This window comes from Panulirus ornatus, chromosome 57, assembly GCF_036320965.1.
Source record: "Panulirus ornatus isolate Po-2019 chromosome 57, ASM3632096v1, whole genome shotgun sequence".
NCBI classification, from domain to species: Eukaryota; Metazoa; Arthropoda; class Malacostraca; order Decapoda; family Palinuridae; genus Panulirus; species Panulirus ornatus.
The window spans coordinates 11,039,616-11,066,591 of record NC_092280.1 but is presented as its reverse complement, the minus strand read 5'-3'; the positions used below and the strand labels follow the sequence as shown (position 1 = coordinate 11,066,591).

General features: G+C 43.1%; 1 protein-coding gene across 1 annotated transcript in view; it reads left to right on the top strand.

Annotated features, from left to right (window-relative positions):
- Positions 1 to 26,976, top strand: part of LOC139766176 (uncharacterized) — a 279,620-nt gene that overhangs the window by 239,058 nt on the left and 13,586 nt on the right. Inside the window, exon 5 of the mRNA XM_071694447.1 lies at positions 26,756 to 26,811. Coding sequence (XP_071550548.1) covers positions 26,756 to 26,811 — 56 coding nt within the window. The remainder of the gene's footprint in view (positions 1 to 26,755; positions 26,812 to 26,976) is intronic.

Below are 26,976 nucleotides of genomic sequence, written 5' to 3'. Positions count from 1 at the left end.
GACAGCTGGGTTTGATCCTGGCTGTTGGAGATTTGTATGACACAAACACACACACAGACACATGTATATACATATATATATGTATATATATATATATATATATATATATATATATATATATATATATATATATATATATATATATATATATATATATATATATATATATATATATATATATTATCCCTGGTGATAGGGGATTAAGAATACTTCCCACGTATTCCCTGCGTGTCGTAGAAGGCGACTAAAAGGGGAGAGAGCGGGGGGCTGGAAATCCTCCCCTCTCGGTTTTTTTTTTTATTTTCCAAAAGAAGGAACAGAGGGGGGCCAGGTGAGGATATTCCAAAAAAGGCCCATTCCTCTCTTCTTAACGCGACCTCGCTAATGCGGGAAATGGCGAATAGTTTAAAAGAAAAAAAAGATATATATATATATATATATATATATATATATATATATATATATATATATATATATATATATATATATATATATATATCTTTTTTTTCTCCAACATTTTTCTCCAACTATATATATATATATATATATATATATATATATATATATATATATATATATATATATAGTTGGAGAAAAATGTAGCTTAGTCATTGAAGCTTATTGATACAGTGGAGAAATTGATGAGAACTGCTATTGACGTTTGTGTGAATGAGTTGTACATTTCCTTTTCCATAGCCAGAGGTTGAACCATTATGTGACATTCATTTTTTTTCATTCATTTCAAGCTAGAAGTTTGTTTTCTGAATTGTTTCTTACATTTTTCATATGTATATATATGTGTGTGTGTGTGTGTGTGTGTGTGTGTATGTGCGTATGTGTGTGTATGTGTGTGTGTGTGTATATGTATATATATATGTATATTATCCCTGGGGATAGGGGTGAAAGAATACTTCCCACGTATTCCTCGCGTGTCGAAGAAAGCGACTAGAGGGGACGGGAGCGGGGGGCCGGAAATCCTCCCCTCCTTGTATTAACTTTCTAAAATGGGAAACAGAAGAAGGAGTCACGCGGGGAGTGATCATCCTCCTCGAAGGCTCAGAGTGGGGTGCCTAAATGTGTGTGGATGTAACCAAGATGTGAAAAAAGGAGAGATAGGTAGTATGTTTGAGGAAAGGAACCTGGATGTTTTGGCTCTGAGTGAAACGAAGCTCAAGGGTAAAGGGGAAGAGTGGTTTGGAAATGTCTGGGGAGTGAAGTCAGGGGTTAGTGAGAGGACAAGAGCAAGGGAAGGAGTAGCAATACTCCTGAAACAGGAGTTGTGGGAGTATGTGATAGAATGTAAGAAAGTAAATTCTCGATTAATATGGGTAAAATTGAAAGTTGATGGAGAGAGGTGGGTGATTATTGGTGCATATGCACCTGGGCATGAGAAGAAAGATCATGAGAGGCAAGTGTTTTGGGAGCAGCTGAATGAGTGTGTTAGCGGTTTTGATGCACGAGACCGGGTTATAGTGATGGGTGATTTGAATGCAAAGGTGAGTAATGTGGCAGTTGAGGGAATAATTGGTATGCATGGGGTGTTCAGTGTTGTAAATGGAAATGGTGAAGAGCTTGTAGATTTATGTGCTGAAAAAGGACTGATGATTGGGAATACCTGGTTTAAAAAGCGAGATATACATAAGTATACTTATGTAAGTAGGAGAGATGGCCAGAGAGCGTTATTGGATTACGTGTTAATTGACAGGCGTGCGAAAGAGAGACTTTTGGATGTTAATGTGCTGAGAGGTGCAACTGGAGGGATGTCTGATCATTATCTTGTGGAGGCTAAGGTGAAGATTAGTATGGGTTTTCAGAAAAGAGGAGTGAATGTTGGGGTGAAGAAGGTGGTGAGAGTAAGTGAGCTTGGGAAGGAGACCTGTGTGGGGAAGTACCAGGAGAGACTGTGTACAGAATGGAAAAAGGTGAGAACAATGGAAGTAAGGGGAGTGGGGGAGGAATGGGATGTATTTAGGGAATCAGTGATGGATTGCGCAAAAGATTCTTGTGGCATGAGAAGAGTGGGAGGTGGGCTGTTTAGAAAGGGTAGTGAGTGGTGGGATGAAGAAGTAAGAGTATTAGTGAAAGAGAAGAGAGAGGCATTTGGACGATTTTTGCAGGGAAAAAATGCAATTGAGTGCGAGAAGTATAAAAGAAAGAGACAGGAGGTCAAGAGAAAGGTGCAAGAGGTGAAAAAAAGGGCAAATGAGAGTTGGGGTGAGAGACTATCAGTAAATTTTAGGGAGAATAAAAAGATGTTCTGGAAGGAGGTAAATAGGGTGCGTAAGACAAGGGAGCAAATGGGAACTTCAGTGAAGGGCGTAAATGGGGAGGTGATAACAAGTAGTGGTGATGTGAGAAGGAGATGGAATGAGTATTTTGAAGGTTTGTTGAATGTGTCTGATGACAGAGTGGCAGATATAGGGTGTTTTGGTCGAGGTGGTGTGCAAAGTGAGAGGGTTAGGGAAAATGATTTGGTAAACAGAGAAGAGGTAGTAAAAGCTTTGCGGAAGATGAAAGCCGGCAAGGCAGCAGGTTTGGATGGTATTGCAGTGGAATTTATTAAAAAAGGGGGTGACTGTATTGTTGACTGGTTGGTAAGGTTATTTAATGTATGTATGACTCATGGTGAGGTGCCTGAGGATTGGCGGAATGCGTGCATAGTGCCATTGTACAAAGGCAAAGGGGATAAGAGTGAGTGCTCAAATTACAGAGGTATAAGTTTGTTGAGTATTCCTGGTAAATTATATGGGAGGGTATTGATTGAGAGGGTGAAGGCATGTACAGAGCATCAGATTGGGGAAGAGCAGTGCGGTTTCAGAAGTGGTAGAGGATGTGTGGATCAGGTGTTTGCTTTGAAGAATGTATGTGAGAAATACTTAGAAAAGCAAATGGATTTGTATGTAGCATTTATGGATCTGGAGAAGGCATATGATAGAGTTGATAGAGATGCTCTGTGGAAGGTATTAAGAATATATGGTGTGGGAGGCAAGTTGTTAGAAGCAGTGAAAAGTTTTTATCGAGGATGTAAGGCATGTGTACGTGTAGGAAGAGAGGAAAGTGATTGGTTCTCAGTGAATGTAGGTTTGCGGCAGGGGTGTGTGATGTCTCCATGGTTGTTTAATTTGTTTATGGATGGGGTTGTTAGGGAGGTAAATGCAAGAGTCCTGGAAAGAGGGGCAAGTATGAAATCTGTTGGGGATGAGAGAGCTTGGAAGTGAGTCGTTGTTGTTTCGCTGATGATACAGCGCTGGGGGTGATTCATGTGGGGAAAAATGCAGAAGCTGGTGACTGAGTTTGGTTTAAAATGTGTGGAAGAAGAAAGTTAAGAGGGTTTAATGTGAATAAGGCAAGGTTATTAGGTACAGTGGGTGAGGTTGGAGAGAGCAGGATGAGGGTTGTTTTGAATATGTTTTTGGGACCACCATGGAGGAGAAGAAGTGAGGGAAAGATTGACCAAGAGGATATATGTGTCGGAGGTGGAGGGAACGAGGAGAAGAGGGAGACCAAATTGGAGGTGGAAAGATGGAGTGAAAAAGATTTTGTGTGATCGGGGCCTGAACATGCAGGAGGGTGAAAGGAGGGCCAAGGAAGTAGATTGTGAATTGGTAGCGATGTGGTATATCAGGGGTTGACTCCGGCGATGATGGTTCAGTGGATTGTATCAGGGCATGTGATGCGTCTGGGGTAAACCATGGAAAGCTGTGTTGGTATGTTTATTTGCGGGTGTGTGTGTTTGGGTTTTGTGTGGAGTCCGTGTGTTTGTTTGTACATGTGTTAGGGGGGGGGGGTTTGGGGGGGGGGGGTTTGGGCCATTTCTTTCGTCTGTTTCCTTGGCGCTACCTCGCAAACGCGGGGAGGACAGCGACAAAGTATAAAGAAAAGATAAAAAAAAAAAAAAAAAAAATAATATATATATATATAATAATATATATATATAATTTATATATTATGTATATATATATTATATTATATATTTTATATATACCACAACAAGTACTATTCATACTGTCTGCCCTTTAATTCATTTCCTATCCGCCAAACCGAAACTACATGAATTTAACAACCCCCTCTTCCCTTATGTTGTGCGAGGTTAGCGCTAGGAAGAATAGACAAACAAAGGCCCATTTCGTTCAAACTCAGTCTCCAGCTGTCATGTAATAATGCACCGAAACCACAGCTCCCTTTCCACATCCGGGCCCCAGAGAACTTTCCATTGTTTACCACAGACGCTTCAAATGCCCTGGTTCAATCGATGGTGAGGACGTCGACCACGGTATACGATATTGTTCCAATTCACTGTGTTCCATGCCTTTCACTTTCTTGCATGTTCAGGCCCCGATCACTCAAAATCTTTTTCACTCCATCTTTCCACCTCAAATTTGGTCTCCCACTTCTCGATCACTCCACCTCTGACACATATATCCTCATTGTCAATCTTTCCTCACTCATTCTCTTCATTTGACAAAACCATCTCAAAAAACCCTCTTCTGCTCTCTCAACCACACTCTTTTTATTACCACACATCTCTCTCACCCTATTATTACTTACTCGATCAAACCAACTCACACCAGATATTGTCCTCAAACATCTCATTTCCAGCACATCCACCCTCCTGCGCACAACTCTATCCATAGCCCACGCCTCGCAACCATACAACATTGTTGGAACCACTATTCCTTCAAACATACCCATTTTTGCTTTCCGAGATAATGTTCTAGACTTCCACACATTCTTCAAGGCCCCCAGAATTTTTGCCCCCTCCCCCACCCTATGATCCACTTCCGCTTCCATGGTTCCATCCGCTGCCAGATCCACTCCCAGATAACTAAAACACTTCACTTTATATATATATATATATATATATATATATATATATATATATATATATATATATATATATATATATATATGTATATATATATATATATATATATATATATATATATATATATATATATATATATATATATATATATATATATGGCCAAACCCACCCCCATACACATGTATATACACACACGTCCACACACGCAAATATACACACCTATATATCTCAATGTACACATATATATATACACACAAAGACACATACATATATACCCATGCACACAATTTACACGGTCTGCCTTTATTCATTCCCATCGCCACCTCGCCACACATGGAATACCATCCCCCTCCTCCCTCATGTGTGTGGGGTAGCGCTAGGAAAAGACTCTAGCTGTCATGCAATAATGCCCGAAACCACAGCTCCCTTTCCACATCCAGGCCCCACACAGCTTTCCATGGTTTACCCCAGACGCTTCACATGCCCTGATTCAATCCACTGACAGCAGGTCAACCCCGGTATACCACATCGATCCAATTCACTCTATTCCTTGAACGCCTTTCACCCTCCTGCATGTTCAGGCCCCGATCACACAAAATCTTTTTCACTCCATCTTTCAACCTCCAATTTGGTCTCCCACTTCTCCTCGTTCCCTCCACCTTCAACACATATATCCTCTTGGTCAATCTTTCCTCACTCATTCTCTCCATGTGCCCAAACCATTTCAAAACACCCTCTTCTGCTCTCTCAACTACGCTCTTTTTATTTCCACACATCTCTCTTACCCTTATATTACTTACTCGATCAAACCACCTCACACCACACATTGTCCTCATACATCTCATTTCCAGCACATCCATCCTCCCGCGCACAACTCTGTCCATAGCCCATGCCTCGGAACCATACAACATTGTTGGAACCACTATTCCTTCAAACATACACACTTTTGCTTTCCGAGATAATGTTCTCGAGTTCCACACATTCTTCAAGGCTCCCAGGATTTTTGCCCCCTCCCCCACCCTATGATTCACTTCCGCTTCCATGGTTCCATCCACTGCCAGATCCTCTCCCAGATATCTAAAACACTTTACTTCCTCCAGTTTTACTCCATTCAAACTTACCTCCCAATTGACTTGACCCTCAACCCTACTGTACCTAATAACCTTGCTCTTATTCACATTTACTTTTAACTTTCCTCTTTCACACACTTTACCAAACTCAGTCACCAGCTTCTGCAGTTTCTCACATGAATCAGCCACCAGCGCTGTATCATCAGCGAACAACAACTGACTCACTTCCCAAGCTCTCTCATCCCCAACAGACTTCATACTTGCCCCTCTTTCCAAAACTCTTGCATTCACCTCCCTAACAACCCCATCCATAAAAAAATTAAACAACCATGGAGACATCACACACCCCTGCCGCAAAACTACATTCACTGAGAACCAATCACTTTCCTCTCTTCCTACACGTACACATGCCTTACATCCTCGATAAAAGCTTTTCACTGCTTCTAACAACTTGCCTCCCACAGCATATATCCTTAATGCCTTCCACAGAGCATCTCTATCAACTCTATCATATGCCTTCTCCAGATCCATAAATGCTATATACAAATCCATTTGCTTTTCTAAGTATTTCTCACATACATTCTTCAAAGCAAACACCTGATCCACACATCCTCTACCACTTCTGAAACCACACTGCTCTTCCCCAATCTGATGCTCTGTACATGCCTTCACCCTCTCAATCATAACCCTCCCATATAATTTACAAGGAATCCTCAACAAACTTATACCTCTGTAATTTGAGCACTCACTCTTATCCCCTTTGCCTTTGTACAATGGCACTATGCACGCATTCCGCCAATCCTCAGGCACCTCACCATGAGTCATACATACATTAAATAACCTTACCAACCAGTGAATAATACAGTCACCCCCTTTTTTAATTAATTCCACTGCAATACCATCCAAATCTGCTGCCTTGCTATCCCTCTCACTTTGCACACCACCTCGACCAAAACACCCTATATCTGCCACTCTATCATCAAACACGTTTAACAACCTTCAAAATACTCACTCCATCTCCTTCTCACATCACCACTACTTGTTCTCACCTCCCCATTAGCCCCCTTCACTGAAGTTCCCATTTGCTCCCTTGTCTTACGCACTTTATTTCCCTCCTTCCAAAAATATCTTTTTACTCCCTATAGATTTAATGATACTCTCTCACCCCAACTCTCATTTGCCCTCTTTTTCACCTCTTGCCCCTTTCTCTTAACCTCCTGCCACTTTCTTTTATACATCTCCCACTCATTTCGCATTTTTTTCCCTGCAAAAATCGTCGAAATGCCTCTCTCTTCTCTTTCACTAATAATCTTACTTCTTCATCTCACCACTCACTACCATTTCTAATCAACCCACCTTCCACTCTTCTCATGCCACAAGCATCTTATGCGCAAGCCATCACTGCTTCCCTAAATACATCACATTCTCCCCCACTCCTCTTACCTCCTTTATTCTCACCTTTTTCCATTCTGTACTCAGTCTCTCCTGGTACTTCCTTACACAAGTCTCCTTCCCAAACTAACTTACTCTCACCACTCTCTTCACCCCAAAATTCTCTCTTCTTTTCTCAAAACCCCTACCAATCTTCACCTTCGCCTCTAGAAGATAATGATCAGACATCCCTTCAGTTGCACCTCTCAGAACATTAACATCCAAAAGTCTCTCTTTCGCGCGCCTTTCAATTAACACGTAATCCAATAAAACGGAAGATGAAAGCCGGCAAGGCAGCAGAGTTTGGATGGTATTGCAGTGGAAATTATTTAAAAAGGGGGTGACTGTATTGTTGACTGGTTGGTAAGGTTATTCAATGTATGTATGATTCATGGTCAGGTGCCTGAGGACTGGCGGAATGCGTGCATAGTGCCATTATAAAAAGCAAAGGGGGTAAGAGTGAGTGCTCAAATTACAGAGATATAAGTTTTTGAGTATTCCTGTTAAATTATATGGGAGGGTATTGATTGAGCGGGTGAAGGCCTGTACTGAGCATCAGATTGGTGAAGAGCAGTGTGGTTTCAGAAGTGGTAGAGGATGTGTGGATCAGGTGTTTGCTTTGAAGAATGTATGTGAGAAATACTTAGGAAAGCAAATGGATTTGTATGTAGCATTTATGTATCTCGAGAAGGAATATGATAGAGTTGATAGAGATGCTCTGTGGAAGGTATTAAGAATATATGGTGTGGGAGGCAATTTGTAAGAAGCAGTGAAGAGTTTTTATTGAGGATATAAGGCATATATACGTGTAGGAGGAGAGGAAAGTGATTAGTTCTCAGTGAATGTAGGTTTGCGGCAGGGGTGTGTGATGTCTCCATGGTTGTTTAATTTGTTTATGAATGGGGTTGTTAGGGAGGTTTGGAAGAGGGGCAAGTATGCAGTCTGTTGTGGATGAGAGAGCTTGGGAATTGAGTAAGTTGTTGTTCGCTAGTGATACAGCGTTGGTGGCTGATTCATGTGAGAAACTGCAGAAACTTGAGACTGAGTTTGGTAAAGTGTGTGAAAGAAGAAAGTTAAGAGTAAATGTGAATAAGAGCAAGGTTATTAGGTACAGTAGGGTTTAGGGTCAAGTCAATTGGGACGTAAGTTTAAATGGAGAAAAACTGAAAGAAGTAAAGTGTTGTAGATATCTGGGAGTGGATCTTGCAGCGGATGGAACCATGGAAGCAGAATTGAATCATAGGGTGGGGGAGGGGGCGAAAATCCTGGGAGCCTTGAAGAATGTTTGGAAGTAGAGAACATTATCTCTGAGAGCAAAAATGGGTATGTTTGAAGGAATAGTGGTTCCAACAATGTTGTATGATTGCGAGGCGTGGGCTATGGATAGAAGCTGTGCGCAGGAGGGTGGATGTGCTGGAAATGAGACGTTCGAGGACAATATGTGGTGTGAGTTGGTTTGATCGAGTAAGTAATGTAAGGGTAAGAGAGATGTGTGGAAATAAAAAGAGGATGGTTGAGAGAGCAGAAGATGGTTTTTTTGAAATGGTTTGGTCACATAGAGAGAATGAGTGAGGAAAGATTGTTCAGGAGGATATATGTGTCAGAGGTGGAGGGAACGAAGAGAAGTGGGAGACCAAATTTGAGGTGGAAAGATGGAGTAAAAAAGATTTTGAGTGATCGGGGCCTGAGTAAGCTGGAGGGTGAAATGCGTGCAAGGAATACAGTGAATTGGAACGATGTGGTATACCGGGGTCGACGTACTGTCAATGGAATGAAGCGTCTGGGGTAAACCATTGAAAGTTCTGTTGGGCCTGGACGTGGAAAGTTAGCTGTACATTATCACATGAAAGCTAGAGACTGAGTGTGAACGAATGGGGCCTTTGTTGTCTTTTCCTACCGCAACCTCGCACACATGAGGGGGAGGGGCTGTTATTTCATGTGTGTTGAGGTGGCGATGGGAATAAATAAGGGCAGACAGTTAGAATCATGTACATGTGTATACATGTATATGTCTGTGTATATATATATGTGTACATTGAGATGTATAGGTATGTATATTTGCGTGTGTGGACGTGTATGTACATACATGTGTGTATGGGTGGGTTGGGCCATTTCATCACAACTCACTTCACCGTACTACACCTTGTGTTCTTATTACACCTTAAAGCGCCAAGTCCATCCCACGCAAAGGGTTCTCAATATACCTATCTTTACCATCGTACACCTTGTGTCATTATTATACCTTACCTCACCAATTTTCACCCACTATAATCATTACACCTCACTTCACCACAATACACCCAATGTTATTAATACACTTCACTTCACTGTGCCACACCCATTGCTATTATCATACCTCACCGTGTTACTTCCATGGTTATTATTACACCTCTCCTCACGTCACCATAATACACTTCACTATGCCACACCCAGTGTTAACATTGCACCTCGCCTCGTCACAGCTAGAATGATAAAGTTAAGAACCACTACACCAAATGGTCCACTGCAATCTCCCTCCTTCCTTCACTTGCTCTAATGAAGCTGTAATCCTTCTGAATCTCAGCCTAAATATGGGGATGGCTTGGGTGATCCTGTCTATCGCTGCTCTCTCTCTCTCTCTCTCTCTCTCTCTCTCTCTCTCTCTCTCTCTCTCTCTCTCTCTCTCTCTCTCTCTCTCTCTCTCTCTCTCTCTCTCTCTCTCTCTCTCTCTCTCTCTCTCTCTCTTCTCTCTCTCTCTCTCTCTCTCTCTCTCTCTCTCTCTCTCTCTCTCTCTCTCTCTCTCTCTCTCTCTCTCTCTCTCTCTCTCTCTCTCTCTCTCTCTCTCTCTCTCTCTCTCTCTCTCTCTCTCTCTCTCTCTCTCTCTCTCTCTCTCTCTCTCTCTCTCTCTCTCTCTCTCTCTCTCTCTCTCTCTCTCTCTCTCTCTCTCTCTCTCTCTCTCTCTCTCTCTCTCTCTCTCTCTCTCTCTCTCTCTCTCTCTCTCTCTCTCTCTCTCTCTCTCTCTCTCTCTCTCTCTCTCTCTCTCTCTCTCTCTCTCTCTCTCTCTCTCTCTCTCTCTCTCTCTCTCTCTCTCTCTCTCTCTCTCTCTCTCTCTCTCTCTCTCTCTCTCTCTCTCTCTCTCTCTCTCTCTCTCTCTCTCTCTCTCTCTCTCTCTCTCTCTCTCTCTCTCTCTCTCTCTCTCTCTCTCTCTCTCTCTCTCTCTCTCTCTCTCTCTCTCTCTCTCTCTCTCTCTCTCTCTCTCTCTCTCTCTCTCTCTCTCTCTCTCTCTCTCTCTCTCTCTCTCTCTCTCTCTCTCTCTCTCTCTCTCTCTCTCTCTCTCTCTCTCTCTCTCTCTCTCTCTCTCTCTCTCTCTCTCTCTCTCTCTCTCTCTCTCTCTCTCTCTCTCTCTCTCTCTCTCTCTCTCTCTCTCTCTCTCTCTCTCTCTCTCTCTCTCTCTCTCTCTCTCTCTCTCTCTCTCTCTCTCTCTCTCTCTCTCTCTCTCTCTCTCTCTCTCTCTCTCTCCTCCTCCCCCCCCCCCCCCTCTCTCTCTCTCTCTCTCTCTCTCTCTCTCTCTCTCTCTCTCTCTCTCTCTCTCTCTCTCTCTCTCACTCTCTCTCCCCCCCCCTCTCTCTCACTCTCCCCCCCCCCCTCTCTCTCTCTCTTTCTCTCTCTCTCTCTCTCTCTCTCTCTCTCTCTCTCTCTCTCTCTCTCTCTCTCTCTCGTGTGTGCGTGTGTGTGTGTGTGTGTGTGGAATGAAAGGTCCCCGCGAACACAAACTTCCTTCCTGAAATTAGATGAAACTACTTGTGTGTCCCGGACACACGTCTGGCCGTACTGTCAGGAACAATAAACGTGTCACTAACTTTCCACGAAAGAGAAAACTTTTCCTTTATTTTCTCTGGTGAAACAAACGTCCGCGAAGGCATCGCTCGTAAGAGTATATTAACTAGGAATTATTCCCTAACGCTACAATTTTCCATTATTTCCCAGTTTCATGAAATTGGATAACAGAAACAGTCACGCTGACCAGGGAAATACATCATCAGTCCTATCGTACTGATCCATGTGTGCAAACCCAGAAAAATGTGCATTAGTCATAGAGACCTCATCCACCTTCATTCCATCTCCTGGGAAACCTCAGCCACCTTACTATTTCCCCTGGGAGACTTCAACCACCTTCTCACCTCCCCCGGGAGGCCTCAGCCTCCTTTCTAACACCCCTGGGAGGCTTCACCTCCTCTCTTCCCTGGAAGGCCTCAATCCCCTTCCTCCCTTCCTTGGTAGGCCTCAGCCACCTTCCTCTCCCCCCCGACATCCTCAGTCACACTGCTTCCTCCCCTGGGAGTCCATAGCCACCGTTTGCATTCGCCTGAGAGACAGCCACCTTTTTCCCTTCCTTTGGAGGCCTCACTTAAATTTTTCCCTCCTCTAGGAGACCTCAGTCTTCTTCCTACCTCGCCTGAGAGGACTCAACCACCTTCTTCCCTTCTTTAGGGGGATGCAGATAAGTACCTCCCACCTCTGAGAAGACCTGGCCACCTACATCACTACCAAGGGAGGCACTAGTCACCTACCTCACTCACATGGTAGGCCTTGGCAGTTCTGCCTCATTCCCATGCGATATGCTGTGGCCACTTATCTCACCCCAATGGAAGTCCCTGGGCAACTACCTCACTCCCATGGAGTCCCTGGCCTCATACCTATTTCTGTGGAAGGTCATAGCCACCTGTTTCACTCCAATGGGAGGCTATTTCCATGTACCTCACAACTATGCAATATGCTTCAATCCCATGGGAGGCTCTGGCCATCCACCTCACTCCAATGGGAGCCCCTGGTCACCTACTTCACACCCACGGGAGGCTCTGGCTACCTATTTCACTCCCATGGGGGTCCCTTGCCACCTACTTCATACCCATGGGACACCCTAAGGTAGGTGGCCAGGGCCTCCCACGGGTATGAGGTACGTGGCCATTGCCCACCATGGATTGAGGTAGGTGGCCAGAGACTCTGATGGGAGTTAGGTAGGCGGCTAAGGCCTTCCATGGGAGTGAGGCAGGCGACCGCGGCATCCTACCAGAGGCAGGCACTTATCTGAGTCCCTGAAGAGGAGCGAAGAGGCTGTCAGAGTCCTCCAACGGAGACATTTTCTCACATTTATCTTGGCCTTCGGAGCAACATATCAACCATATGGGTTTTTCTGTGTAGGAGTATTTGTTCTATTGCATGTAGAAAATGATAGTTATATATTACTTCAGTTTGTGTTCGAGGCTCAGCGCAGCCTTTGATCATGGATGAAATTACACGGTGTATGTTCTCTCATATGGAATTACTTATGTGTCCACAAACATAGTGAAACTACAAATCACACAAAACAAGGCAATCAGAGTTGGCTGCCAGACAATCACAAATATTCTACATTTGCACAACGAAACGAAAATTTGTCCAATACAAATGCACTTCAAAGTCCTCTAGACTCAGGTATTGACAACAGCCTTAGACCCTTCCCTCTTAAACCACATGGTAAACAGCTACCAACCCCCTGATAGAGATATCTGCACCTGTCTCACTTTTCATCAACCTATACTCACTTATCCCCTCCTCTTCCCTCTTAAACCAAACATGACACTGAGAAAACATACATACAGTCAGGACTCGATTGCACTAAACGATTGCCCCCCCCCAACTTGTAATTATTCCACAAGTTATAAAGTTATATGAAACAACTCCCCAGCTTACGTTCTGGACACCCAATCCATCTCTACATCCCTACAGGTTGTACCACTTTAATCCGGCGCTGTGTGGCCCGACAACTCCCATGGTTCGGCACGATTTGAATCTGCCGCCATTAGTTTGTGGATTTGCCACCAGAGTGGCGCTGTTAGCAGCGCCAAGACGCCCAAATCTGTTTACACTGAAGCTAAGCTAATTTCTTATTTTCAGTTGTTTGCTGAAAATAAAAGCCAGAAAAGTTTAAAGTTTCGGAAAACTTTGAAAGGTGACAGGAGCACAGAATTAGACAGTGCACTTATAAAATGATTTAAGATCAGACGTAATGAAGGTTTAAGCATATCTGGGGAGATGCTTATCGAGCAAGCCAATGTTTTTCACCGTGAACTAAAGCTAGACTATGAGTGAATATTCGTATGGATGCTTACACAAGTTTAAGTGGAGACATGGAATTTCAGTACATAGTTTTTGCGATGAAAAGCGTAATGCTGGCAGGGGAGCTTGTAGTGTTGACGCGGAAGCTTGTAGTGCTGATACGGAAGCTTATAGTGTTGACACAGAAGTTTGTAATGCTGACACGGAAGCTTGTAGTGTTGACGCGGAAGCTTGTAGTGCTGATACGGAAGCTTATAGTGTTGACACAGAAGTTTGTAATGCTGACACGGAAGCTTGTAGTGTTGACGCGGAAGCTTGTAGTGCTGATACGGAAGCTTATAGTGTTGACACAGAAGTTTGTAATGCTGACACGGAAGCTTGTAGTGTAAGTCGTATTAGAAAAATCGATAAAACACCTCATTTCTCTCTTACACAAGCAACAGCAATATGTACAGGGCGAGAGAGTGTACGAGCCAGCTGCCTGGCTGGAACTGTTGATGTTTCTTGGGTTTAACGGCCAGCGACCTACGAGTAAGGTCATTAGGCCTGCTACCCTGTTTGATTTTTGACTTTATAAAGTCCCTACATCGATTAATACCTATATGAGCTGTCTAGTCCTAAAGGGGAATAATGATGATAGTAATGATGATAATAATAATAGTAATAATGAAAATGATAATGATGATAATGATAATGATAACATTAATAGTAATAATAACAATAAAATAATGATGATAATGATGATGATAACAGTAGTAATGATAATTATAATAATGACAATAATAATAATAATGGTTATAACAATAATAATAATGGTAATAATGATAATGATAATAACAATGATTATAATTATAATAATAATCTTCACCTTAGCCTCCACAAGATAATGATCAGACATCCCTCCAGTTGCACCTTTCTGCACATTAACATCCAAAAGTCTCTCTTTCGAGCGCCTGTCAGTTAACACGTAATCCAATAACGCTCTCTGGCCATCTCTCCTACTTACATACGTATACTTATGCATATCTCGCTTTTTAAACCAGATATTCCCAATCACCAGTCCTTTTTTATCATATAAATCTACAAGCTCTTCACCATTTCCATTTACAACACTGAACACCCCATGTATACCAATTATTCCCTCAACTGCCACATTACTCACCTTTGCATTCAAATCACCCATCACTATAATCCGGTCTCGTGCATCAAAACCACTAACACACTCATTCAGCTGCTCCCAAAACACTTGCCTCTCATAATCTTTCTTCTCATGCCCAGGTGCATATGCACCAATAATCACCCATCTCTCTCAATCAACTTTCAGTTTTACCCATATTAATCGAGAATTTACTTTCTTACATTCTATCACATACTCCCACAACTCCTGTTTCAGAAAAGAAGAGTGAATGGTGGGGTGAAGAGGGTGGTGAGAGTAAGTGAGCTTGGGAAGGAGACTTGTGTGAGGAAGTACCAGGAGAGACTGAGTACAGAATGGAAAAAGGTGAGAACAATGGAAGTAAGGGGAGTGGGGGAGGAATGGGATGTATTTAGGGAATCAGTGATGGATTGCGCAAAAGATGCTTGTGGCATGAGAAGAGTGGGAGGTGGGTTGATTAGAAAGGGTAGTGAGTGGTGGGATGAAGAAGTAAGATTATTAGTGAAAGAGAAGAGAGAGGTATTTGTACGATTTTTGCAGGGAAAAAATGCAATTGAGTGGGATATGTATAGAAGAAAGAGGCAGGAGGTCAAGAGAAAGGTGCAAGAGGTGAAAACGAGGGCAAATGAGAGTTGGGGTGAGAGAGTATCATTAAATTTTAGGGAGAATAAAAAGATGTTCTGGAAGGAGGTAAATAAAGTGCGTAAGACAAGGGAGCAAATGGGAACTTCAGTGAAGGGCGCAAATGGGGAGGTGATAACAAATAGTGGTGATGTGAGAAGGAGATGGAGTGAGTATTTTGAAGGTTTGTTGTATGTGTTTGATGATAGAGTGGCAGATATAGGGTGTTTTGGTCGAGGTGGTGTGCAAAGTGATAGGGTTAGGGAAAATGATTTGGTAAACAGAGAAGAGGTAGTAAAAGCTTTGCGGAAGATGAAAGCCGGCAAGGCAGCAGGTTTGGATGGTATTGCAGTGGAACTTATTAAAAAAGGGAGTGACTGTATTGTTGACTGGATGGTAAGGTTATTTAATGTTTCTGTGACTCATGGTGAGGTGCCTGAGGATTGGCGGAATGCGTACATAGTGCCATTGTACAAAGGCAAAGGGGATAAGAGTGAGTGCGGAAATTATAGAGGTATAAGTTTGTTGAGTATTCCTGGTAAATTATATGGGAGGGTATTGATTGAGAGGTTGAAGGCATGTACAGAGCATCAGATTGGGGAAGAGCAGTGTGGTTTCAGAAGTGGTAGAGGATGTGTGGATCAGGTGTTTGCTTTGAAGAATGTATGTGAGAAATACTTAGAAAAGCAAATGGATTTGTATGTAGCATATATGGATCTTGAGAAGGCATATGATAGAGTTGATAGAGATGCTCTGAGGAAGGTATTAAGAATATATGGTGGGGGAGGCAAGTTGTTAGAAGCAGTGAAAAGTTTTTATCGAGGATGTAAGGCATGTGTACGTGTAGGAAGAGAGGAAAGTTATTGGTTCTCAGTGAATGTAGGTTTGCGGCAGGGGTGTGTGATGTCTCCATGGCTGTTTAATTTGTTTATGGATGGGGTTGTTAGGGAAGTGAATGCAAGAGTTTTGGAAAGAGGGGCAAGTATGAAGTCTGTTGTGGATGAGAGAGCTTGGGAAGTGAGTCAGTTGTTGTTCGCTGATGATACAGCGCTGGTGGCTGATTCATGTGAGAAACTGCAGAAGCTGGTTACTGAGTTTGGTAAAGTGTGTGAAAGAAGAAAGTTAAGAGTAAATATGAATAAGAGCAAGGCTATTAGATACAGTAGGGATGAGGGTCAATTCAATTGGGAGGTAAGTTTGAATGGAGAAAAGCTGGAGGAAGTAAAGTGTTTTAGATATCTGGGAGTGGATCTGGCAGCGGATGGAACCATGGAAGCGGAAGTGGACCATAGGGTGGGGGAGGGGGCAAAAATCCTGGGAGCCTTGAAGAATGTGTGGAAGTCGAGAACATTATCTCGGAAAGCAAAAATGGGTATGTTTGAAGGAAAAGTGGTTCCAACAATGTTGTATGGTTGCGAGGCGTGGGCTATGGATAGAGTTGTGCGCAGGAGGATGGACGTGCTGGAAATGAGATGTTTGAGGACAATGTGTGGTGTGAGGTGGTTTGATCGACTAAGTAACGTCAGGGTAAGAGAGATGTGTGGAAATAAAAAGAGCGTGATTGAGAGAGCAGAAGAGGGTGTTTTGAAATGGTTTTGGCACATGGAGAGAATGAATGAGGAAAGATTGACCAAGAGGATATATGTGTCGGAGGTGGAGGGAACGAGAAGTGGGAGACCAAATTGTAGGTGGAAAGATGGAGTGAAAAAGATTTTTTGTGATCGGGGCCTGAACATGCAGGAGGGTGAAAGGAGGGCAAGGAATAGAGTGAATTGGATCGATGTGGTATACCGGGGTTGACGTGCTGTCGGTGGATGGAATCAAGGCATGTGAAGCGTCTGGGGTAAACCATGGAAAGCTGTGTAGGTATGTATATTTGCGTTTGTGGACATATGTATATACATGTGTATGGGGGTGGGTTGGGCCATTTCTTTCGTCTGTTTACTTGTGCTACCTCGCAAACGCGGGAGACAGCGACAAAGCAAAAAAAAAAAAAAAGAAAATAATAATAATAATGATAATAGAAATAATAATAATTATAATAATAATAATAATAATAATAATAATAATAATAATAATAATAATAATAGTAATAGTAGTAATAATAATAATGATAATATGATTATAGAAATAATAAAGAATAATAATATAGACTTTGGAATGAAGGTAGGGTAAGTGGGTATTGTCAACGTGGCAGCAAACACCACCCAGTCGGCACAACATCCACTGGTGCAGCTGCCAGAAGGACTGCGAAAAGATAGGACAGACTAGAGACAGTCCTTCACCATGGCATGCAGTATATACACAAGTTATAATATATTTACACCGGCAACTCGTCAGCTGGACACCATAACGGAACCAGCTACAAACCGAACCGCGCCCGCTCTGGGCCAGCAGCATAATGAGCAAATTGCTTCGTCCACCACACAACCAGCCCATAGCAGAAGCAGTCACATCCCGAAGCAAGCTCCGGCACAGAGTCGTACCAACGAGCCACCTTATATCATCTTGATTATTTCCGTTTCCTTGAGAAAAATAATCAATTTGTTCATTATATTGATATCATCATCAAGGAGATTGTATATGGTGAAGTTTATTTTTCATTTTCTTGAAATAGCTCGTCAAACTCTTCCTGTTTTCCCGGTACTTCGTGCATTGCATGAGAAGGTGGTCTATTGTTAAGTTTGTTTGGCATGCTTCACATCTTGGTAGAAGGTTTTGGTTGATATGCGGTTGTAGGTGGGTGCTGTATGTGATGGAAGGTTGTAGGTGGGTGATGTATGTGATGTAAGGTTGAAGGTGGGTGCTGTATGGAGAGTTGAGACGTAGACGGGCTAGCACGACTTCCTCCCTCCTGTTCCTCATTATTAGGTCGTCTAGTCCGCTACTTTTGGCTGGAATTTCTTTGTTATGGTCAGGCTGGTCCACTGTCTTTGCCTCAGAAGAAATATTGAATTCTTTCCCGAGGAAATGCAGGACCGCAGCTCCTGAGGCATCGGAACGACCTCCTCGAGTTCTGAGGTCGACTTAGCCAAGCTGTGTCTGCCTGCTCATTGCCGTATATATATATTGCAATGACCAGGCACCCAGATCAAGATGATATCTTTGTCATACGAATTAAGTTTATTAATAACTTTGAAGAGCAGAAAATGAATCTGAAAAAATTACTGATTTATTATTTGAAATGTCTGGGGAGTGAAGTCAGGGGTTAGTGAGAGGACAAGAGCAAGGGAAGGAGTAGCAATACTCCTGAAACAGGAGTTGTGGGAGTATGTGATAGAATGTAAGAAAGTAAATTCTCGATTAATATGGGTAAAATTGAAAGTTGATGGAGAGAGGTGGGTGATTATTGGTGCATATGCACCTGGGCATGAGAAGAAAGATCATGAGAGGCAAGTGTTTTGGGAGCAGCTGAATGAGTGTGTTAGCGGTTTTGATGCACGAGACCGGGTTATAGTGATGGGTGATTTGAATGCAAAGGTGAGTAATGTGGCAGTTGAGGGAATAATTGGTATGCATGGGGTGTTCAGTGTTGTAAATGGAAATGGTGAAGAGCTTGTAGATTTATGTGCTGAAAAAGGACTGATGATTGGGAATACCTGGTTTAAAAAGCGAGATATACATAAGTATACTTATGTAAGTAGGAGAGATGGCCAGAGAGCGTTATTGGATTACGTGTTAATTGACAGGCGTGCGAAAGAGAGACTTTTGGATGTTAATGTGCTGAGAGGTGCAACTGGAGGGATGTCTGATCATTATCTTGTGGAGGCTAAGGTGAAGATTAGTATGGGTTTTCAGAAAAGAGGAGTGAATGTTGGGGTGAAGAAGGTGGTGAGAGTAAGTGAGCTTGGGAAGGAGACCTGTGTGGGGAAGTACCAGGAGAGACTGTGTACAGAATGGAAAAAGGTGAGAACAATGGAAGTAAGGGGAGTGGGGGAGGAATGGGATGTATTTAGGGAATCAGTGATGGATTGCGCAAAAGATGCTTGTGGCATGAGAAGAGTGGGAGGTGGGCTGTTTAGAAAGGGTAGTGAGTGGTGGGATGAAGAAGTAAGAGTATTAGTGAAAGAGAAGAGAGAGGCATTTGGACGATTTTTGCAGGGAAAAAATGCAATTGAGTGGGAGAAGTATAAAAGAAAGAGACAGGAGGTCAAGAGAAAGGTGCAAGAGGTGAAAAAAAAGGGCAAATGAGAGTTGGGGTGAGAGACTATCAGTAAATTTTAGGGAGAATAAAAAGATGTTCTGGAAGGAGGTAAATAGGGTGCGTAAGACAAGGGAGCAAATGGGAACTTCAGTGAAGGGCGTAAATGGGGAGGTGATAACAAGTAGCGGTGATGTGAGAAGGAGATGGAATGAGTATTTTGAAGGTTTGTTGAATGTGTCTGATGACAGAGTGGCAGATATAGGGTGTTTTGGTCGAGGTGGTGTGCAAAGTGAGAGGGTTAGGGAAAATGATTTGGTAAACAGAGAAGAGGTAGTAAAAGCTTTGCGGAAGATGAAAGCCGGCAAGGCAGCAGGTTTGGATGGTATTGCAGTGGAATTTATTAAAAAAGGGGGTGACTGTATTGTTGACTGGTTGGTAAGGTTATTTAATGTATGTATGACTCATGGTGAGGTGCCTGAGGATTGGCGGAATGCGTGCATAGTGCCATTGTACAAAGGCAAAGGGGATAAGAGTGAGTGCTCAAATTACAGAGGTATAAGTTTGTTGAGTATTCCTGGTAAATTATATGGGAGGGTATTGATTGAGAGGGTGAAGGCATGTACAGAGCATCAGATTGGGGAAGAGCAGTGCGGTTTCAGAAGTGGTAGAGGATGTGTGGATCAGGTGTTTGCTTTGAAGAATGTATGTGAGAAATACTTAGAAAAGCAAATGGATTTGTATGTAGCATTTATGGATCTGGAGAAGGCATATGATAGAGTTGATAGAGATGCTCTGTGGAAGGTATTAAGAATATATGGTGTGGGAGGCAAGTTGTTAGAAGCAGTGAAAAGTTTTTATCGAGGATGTAAGGCATGTGTACGTGTAGGAAGAGAGGAAAGTGATTGGTTCTCAGTGAATGTAGGTTTGCGGCAGGGGTGTGTGATGTCTCCATGGTTGTTTAATTTGTTTATGGATGGGGTTGTTAGGGAGGTAAATGCAAGAGTTTTGGAAAGAGGGGCAAGTATGAAGTCTGTTGGGGATGAGAGAGCTTGGGAAGTGAGTCAGTTGTTGTTCGCTGATGATACAGCGCTGGTGGCTGATTCATGTGAGAAACTGCAGAAGCTGGTGACTGAGTTTGGTAAAGTGTGTGGAAGAAGAAAGTTAAGAGTAAATGTAAATAAGAGCAAGGTTATTAGGTACAGTAGGGTTGAGGGTCAATTCAATTGGGAGGTGAGTTTGAATGGAGAAAAACTGGAGGAAGTGAAGTGTTTTAGATATCTGGGAGTGGATCTGTCAGCGGATGGAACCATGGAAGCGGAAGTGGATCATAGGGTGGGGGAGGGGGCGAAAATTTTGGGAGCCTTGAAAAATGTGTGGAAGTCGAGAACATTATCTCGGAAAGCAAAAATGGGTATGTTTGAAGGAATAGTGGTTCCAACAATGTTGTATAGTTGCGAGGCGTGGGCTATGGATAGAGTTGTGCGCAGGAGGATGGATGTGCTGGAAATGAGATGTTTGAGGACAATGTGTGGTGTGAGGTGGTTTGATCGAGTAAGTAACGTAAGGGTAAGAGAGATGTGTGGAAATAAAAAGAGCGTGGTTGAGAGAGCAGAAGAGGGTGTTTTGAAATGGTTTGGGCACATGGAGAGAATGAGTGAGGAAAGATTGACCAAGAGGATATATGTGTCGGAGGTGGAGGGAACGAGGAGAAGAGGGAGACCAAATTGGAGGTGGAAAGATGGAGTGAAAAAGATTTTTTGTGATCGGGGCCTGAACATGCAGGAGGGTGAAAGGAGGGCAAGGAATAGAGTGAATTGGAGCGATGTGGTATACCGGGTTGACGTGCTGTCAGTGGATTGAATCAAGGCATGTGAAGCGTCTGGGGTAAACCATGGAAAGCTGTGTAGGTATGTATATTTGCGTGTGTGGACGTGTGTATGTACATGTGTGTGGGGGGGGGGCATTTCTTTCGTCTGTTTCCTTGCGCTACCTCGCAAACGCGGGAGACAGCGACAAAGTATAAAAAAAAAAAAAAAAAAAAATTATTTGAAATAATTATATAGTCTATGGCTCGATCAATAGCAAACAACTCAGTACATAATACAGATGTATAGTTCGGCAAGCGGTATCTGAGGGCACACTCCATCGACCACACACTTGCACCCACACATTCATCCGTCTTGGAGCCATCAGTGTAAAAGTGAACATAAGTGATCGACGATGACCTGACGAAAACCTGGTATACCTCGCTCTCCGATATATTGACTTTTTTGGCTGGAAGCCAGCTCGTCTTAATGTTAATTTCTGAACCCTCCCAGGGAGGTAAGGAATCTTAACCGAGTCCACTTCATTCACTTTAATACCGGAGTTCTCACTGAGGAGGTGTATTCTGACGGACAGGGGCCTGACGCCTCTGTTGACGAGCTGTAAACATTCCAGAATGAGGCGGCAAGCAGTTGTATTGTCCTCCTGGCCATCAGAATTCCGCTTTTTTACAACAGGAGCTCACGTCTTAGCCGGAGAGGAGGTGCATTGGCCTCAACTTCCAATCGTGAAACTCTGGTATATGTTAGGGCTCCAAGACACAGTCGCAAACATTAATTTTGTATCACATTCAACCTCCTCAGGGTATACTCGCTCCCCGAAGCATACACCTGAGAGCCATGGCCTAGCTTAGATCTAATCAGGGACTTATAAGTCATAAATAAAGATTTTCTGTCAGCTCCCCAGAAGGAAGCCGAAAGACATTTATGAATATCTAATCTTTTACTGCAATTTGTTACTGAATAATCAACATGACTTTTCCAGTTGAGTCTTTTATCAAAATTTAAGCCAAAAAATTTTACGGTATTTCGAAATGGGATCGGGTTGTTATCTAACGATGAAGCAAATTCGGAATATTGATTTCTCGGGTAAAGTCAACTGCGATACTATTGTGGGGTGAGAACTTAAATCCCCACTGTAGCGCCCAACGATGAACGAACTTAAGAGCAGCTTGAACCCGCTCAGCCGAAAATTGTGCACTACATGAAGAGCGCCATGGCGCACAATCATCAGCATAAAGTGAGCATCTAAGATCTCGCGGGACGGAAGTTGGAGACAGAATATCATTAATCATAATATTAAATAATGTTGGGCTAAGAACGCTGCCTTGCGGTACCCAATTCTCTTGGACAAATGTGTCCGAAGTGACATAGAGTTCTGTATGGCTTAATAATCTCTTAAACCAAAAGCATAAAGTTTGCCTAAAATTCCGTTTCGCCATATCATGTCGAAGGCTTTTTCTAAATCTAGAAATACTGCAACAACAAAAAAAATCGCACTTTACTAAATGACTAAGAACGAATGTTCTAGGTGTATCAAATAATCCAATGTGCCTCTGTTAAGACGGACAGCACACGTTGATTATTGATAAATCTTTCGATTCTAACGAAAAAGTAGCCTTCTGTTAACCATTCTCTCCATGACCTTACAAATGCAGCTCGTGAGCGCAATAGGTCGAAACGAGTTTACATTCGCAGGGCGCCCGGAGCCCTTTGGGACTGGGTTGGCGTGGGCAAAGTGCCATGAGTTTTGAAACGTTCGAAACGTCCAAAGCTCATTTTACAATGGAAACAATTTAGTCAGGTTAGCCTGATTAAGGTGCTGGATTATCCCGTAAGTGATCCCACTGGGTCCAGGGCTTGAACCTTTGCAGGATATCAGGGCAAGAAGCGGTTCTTTCATTATAAATGTTTTGTTATAAATATAAGTATCTTCTGTGGTAAAGTCTGGTATTTGCAGTTCGGCCAGGCGCTTATGGTGCAGGAACCGTGGATCGTAATTGGCCGAGCTGCTCGTTTTTGAGAATCTCCTGGCGAGTGTGTTGGCTGTGTCCACCGGGTTGTCGATGACTTGATCTTGGTGGTGGATTTGCGAAGGAAGTGGCGGCTTGTATTTCCTTCTGATTTTATTGATTGTGGACCAGACCTGACTTATTGGTGTGTCCTTGTTTACGGTAGAGACAAAGCCGCGCCAGGAGTCTCGTTTGGCTTGTTTGATATTTCTTCTTGCCTGAACCCTCGCACGTTTGTATGCAATAGATTTATTATCTGAGGCGCGTTGTCGAAAATCCTGCATCTCGTAATACATTCACGCAGTACATTCCAGCAAGGAACTCCATGCTTTGTGAAAATTGTAGAAACCTTAGGTATTTTGCATTAGTGTCACCACCGGACATATCAAGGACGACTTGCCTTGCAAATGACACCCAGTCTGCTTTCTTACAGTTAAATTCATGCGGAGACTAGACGGGTTGGTAACAATGTCGAGTGAATAAGAAAGACAAATCGGGAAATGGTCACTTCCCAAGGAGCCGTCATAAATATCCCAGGTGACGTCGTTAAGTATATTCGGCGATGACAAGGATAAATCAAGTGCTGAGATATTGCCAATTCGATCATCTACGCGAGTTCCACTGCCATCGTCCAGAAGAGCGAGTTGGCATTGATCATAAAATTAGCTATTTGTCCCCCCTGACGTCTGCCCGGATACTTCTCCACTGGCAATGATGAGCAATGAAGTTTCCTAAAACTTTACGGTGAGAAAATTGATAATTGATAAAGCAATTTTCACTCATCATTATCAAGTGCATTTGAACCGAAGCATTATATTGAACAGATGGCCAGGAATATGTTATTAAATCTTAAACTACATGCGAAAGCGTCAAGAGTAGAATCTAAAGTCATTCCTGAGCGGGGTAAACTTTGGGGTACATAGATAGCTACCCCACGATTCTCGTCTCTTGTATACGAGTGATAGCTATCTAAAATAGAACAGTCTTCGACTGTGCTGTTCAGAAAGGTCTCTTGTAAACAGATCACGGCTGGCCCTATACAGTGCAAGCAGTAGTTGTAGTTGTGCTTGCTTATGCCTAAGGCCTCTACAATGCCACTGAATGATATTGAACGTGTTGGTTTAAGAGTTATTCAACTGACCAGCTTTCTTAGCCCGTTTTATATCGGGAGTTGGATGAGTTCCCAGGGGAACGTGAGCGGACCCTTGAAGTGAATTGGCTGGCATTCATCAAGTCTAATGTCCTCCAACTATGAGGACCTGTGATCCACAGGTCTCCTTGTTGGAGGTACCAGAACATTGATGTTCGACGTATTTTTTTCAAGTTTAGTCGGGTTTAAAGACACATTGGTTTTGTTCTTTCTTTTGTTTAGGACGGACAGAGGATGTGGGTTTGGCATAAGATTTGTTATGGACTGTGGTTGGAGGATTAGGTATAGGTGTAGGGTTAGATGGACCATCGGCGTGTCACAAGTAGTCTGCTTCGAGAGTGTTCGCATAAACGACTTACATTTCAAAGCCGACGCGTAGGATTCATTAGGTTTAGGGGTCTCACGAGACTCCTTAACCCTCCTCCTAGCCTCTCCATATGAAATGTTATTCTGTGTCTTGACCGTACACACTTCCTTCTAAAACTGGAGCCGGGGACAGGCCCGGTCAAAGCTTGGATGGTTGCCATCGCAGATGACACACAACATCCTATGAGCCGTACGATCCCCCACTGTATGACCCTTCGCAGCACATTTCCCTCCCGCATTTAGCAGAAAGAGTGCAAGACTTTAAGGAGTAGCCAAATTTCTGGCTTTGGAATGTAGGGACGAACTTGACCCCTCATGTAGCCAGTAGAGATACTGTCTGCTAGCCGAGATTTTCCGAAGGATAGGTTAATTATGGGAGTTCTACGCAGTTCGCCATTGACAAAGTTGGTGATAAACCTAGCAGCGATAACGTCCTCTTCTGCTGGTTCCTTCACAACGTCGTCCTCTGAAATATACATGACATCAGTGCAGTAGATAACTCCCCAACATAAATTCATGGAAATGGATATCGAGACAACAACGTCATGAATATGGAACCTCGTCAACTTAAGTAGTTCCGCCTCCTATTTCGTCGACTTGATTTTTATCAACCAATCGCCACAAACCAGTTTCTTGACCGTTTCAAGAGACCCAGACCAACCATCAAAGACCTTCCTGATTAGGAAGGGATTGAGGGAGGTAAGGGCCAAAACAAAATCAGCGTTCCTACATTTTGTAGAATATCCGTCACTGCTACCCCTTACGAGGGCAGTGGATAACTTCCCTGGGTCCATCTTATAGGGGCCTAGCCCCAAAATCTGGGGTAACAAATCACACTAGAAAGTGGAAAAAAAATAGCTACCCCCTAAAAAATACGAGATATTAGGCAGTTGTTTCAGAGAAAAAAGGTTTCAGGGCGATGCCGGTCATACAAAGGCCAGGCGGAGTTCTCCCGCGGACACCCGTCAGTGAAAGATCGACTCTGCACAAAACAACCTCACAGAAAGTTATTGATGAACAAAACCTTTCAAAAAGCTTCAGAACAAAGCAAGGGCAGCAACAACACAGGGAGGAATAGCTAAAACATAGCTCTGAAAGAACGGGTGATAGCTTCGTACAGTTCAATAGTTGGTACGTGTCCGTTGGCTGGGACAAAGTTTGTGGGAGAATTTGTACAGTTAGTGGCAGTGAAAAACTTAGCCCCATAACAAGTGTATAATGCTGACGAATCTGCCCTGTATTGGCGTCGTATGTCACGAAAAACCTGTGCCCAAGATACTGCATTAGAAGAACTAATGGTTGTATTATTTCCTGTTTTAAGCTTTGTTTTACCTTTGACAACACAACAATATGTATGTGGAATGAGCTGGCATGATCGGGCATATATTTACGTAGGAGTTTCCCTCTAGCCACGTCCACAAATTTTTGTTGGTCAGTGCCCAGCGGGCTGTGACCTCACCAGGCAAAATCTGTCAGGCAAATCTATGCTGTTGACCACACTGTTGAGGTGGTTGAGCAGTCAAATTGCATAGCAGCTAGTAGGTTGTCGGCAGTCTACAAGTGCGATATCACCGTGCGCAGCCAAGTTGAAAGGAAAAAAATTGCGGTGTGTAGCATATTGATTGCTGTCTGCCTAAAAAAGGAAAAAAAGAAAAGACAGAGTACAGAAAGCTATATTGTGTAGAGTAGTAACTTTTTGTGGCTGGCAGCGCTGCTGCTCGAGACCCAGTGTCAAACCACCGGGCAGTGTCTGGTGATTTCGCTCAACTACGGGCAAGAGCATTCAGCTGATTTGCCCGTCAAAATTGCCACAATATGTCTTAATGACTGACTTAACGCTCGTGCCCACTGGGCACTGCCCGATATTGTGGACGCTCCTTTAGGGGTCAATATCTGTCTTCCGGCATTTTCTGTGGTCCGGTAATGGCAAGGTCCCATTGCTGCCGGATCAAAGAGGTTCAATCTGCACTACAAACACCGATTCAGTATATCATATGACCTGTCAAGCTTACTCCTTAACTATCCTACACTTACCTCAAGCAGACAAACACATCACATCCTGATCTTTGGTCCCACCAGGTGGACATGGCCAGCTTCCTCTACACTGCTGGTGCTACACAGAAGGGGTTCCTATGGTAAGTAAGATAGTAAGGTTATATAGTCATGACTGGTCTACGTCTGCATAAGTCGTTTTTAAAAACCATATATACCTGTACTTCTCTAATCAAATGTCTACTCAAATTAGTTTTCCAAATATACATTTTTGGATATCACTGATCAACAGCCAAAGAACTTCGGAA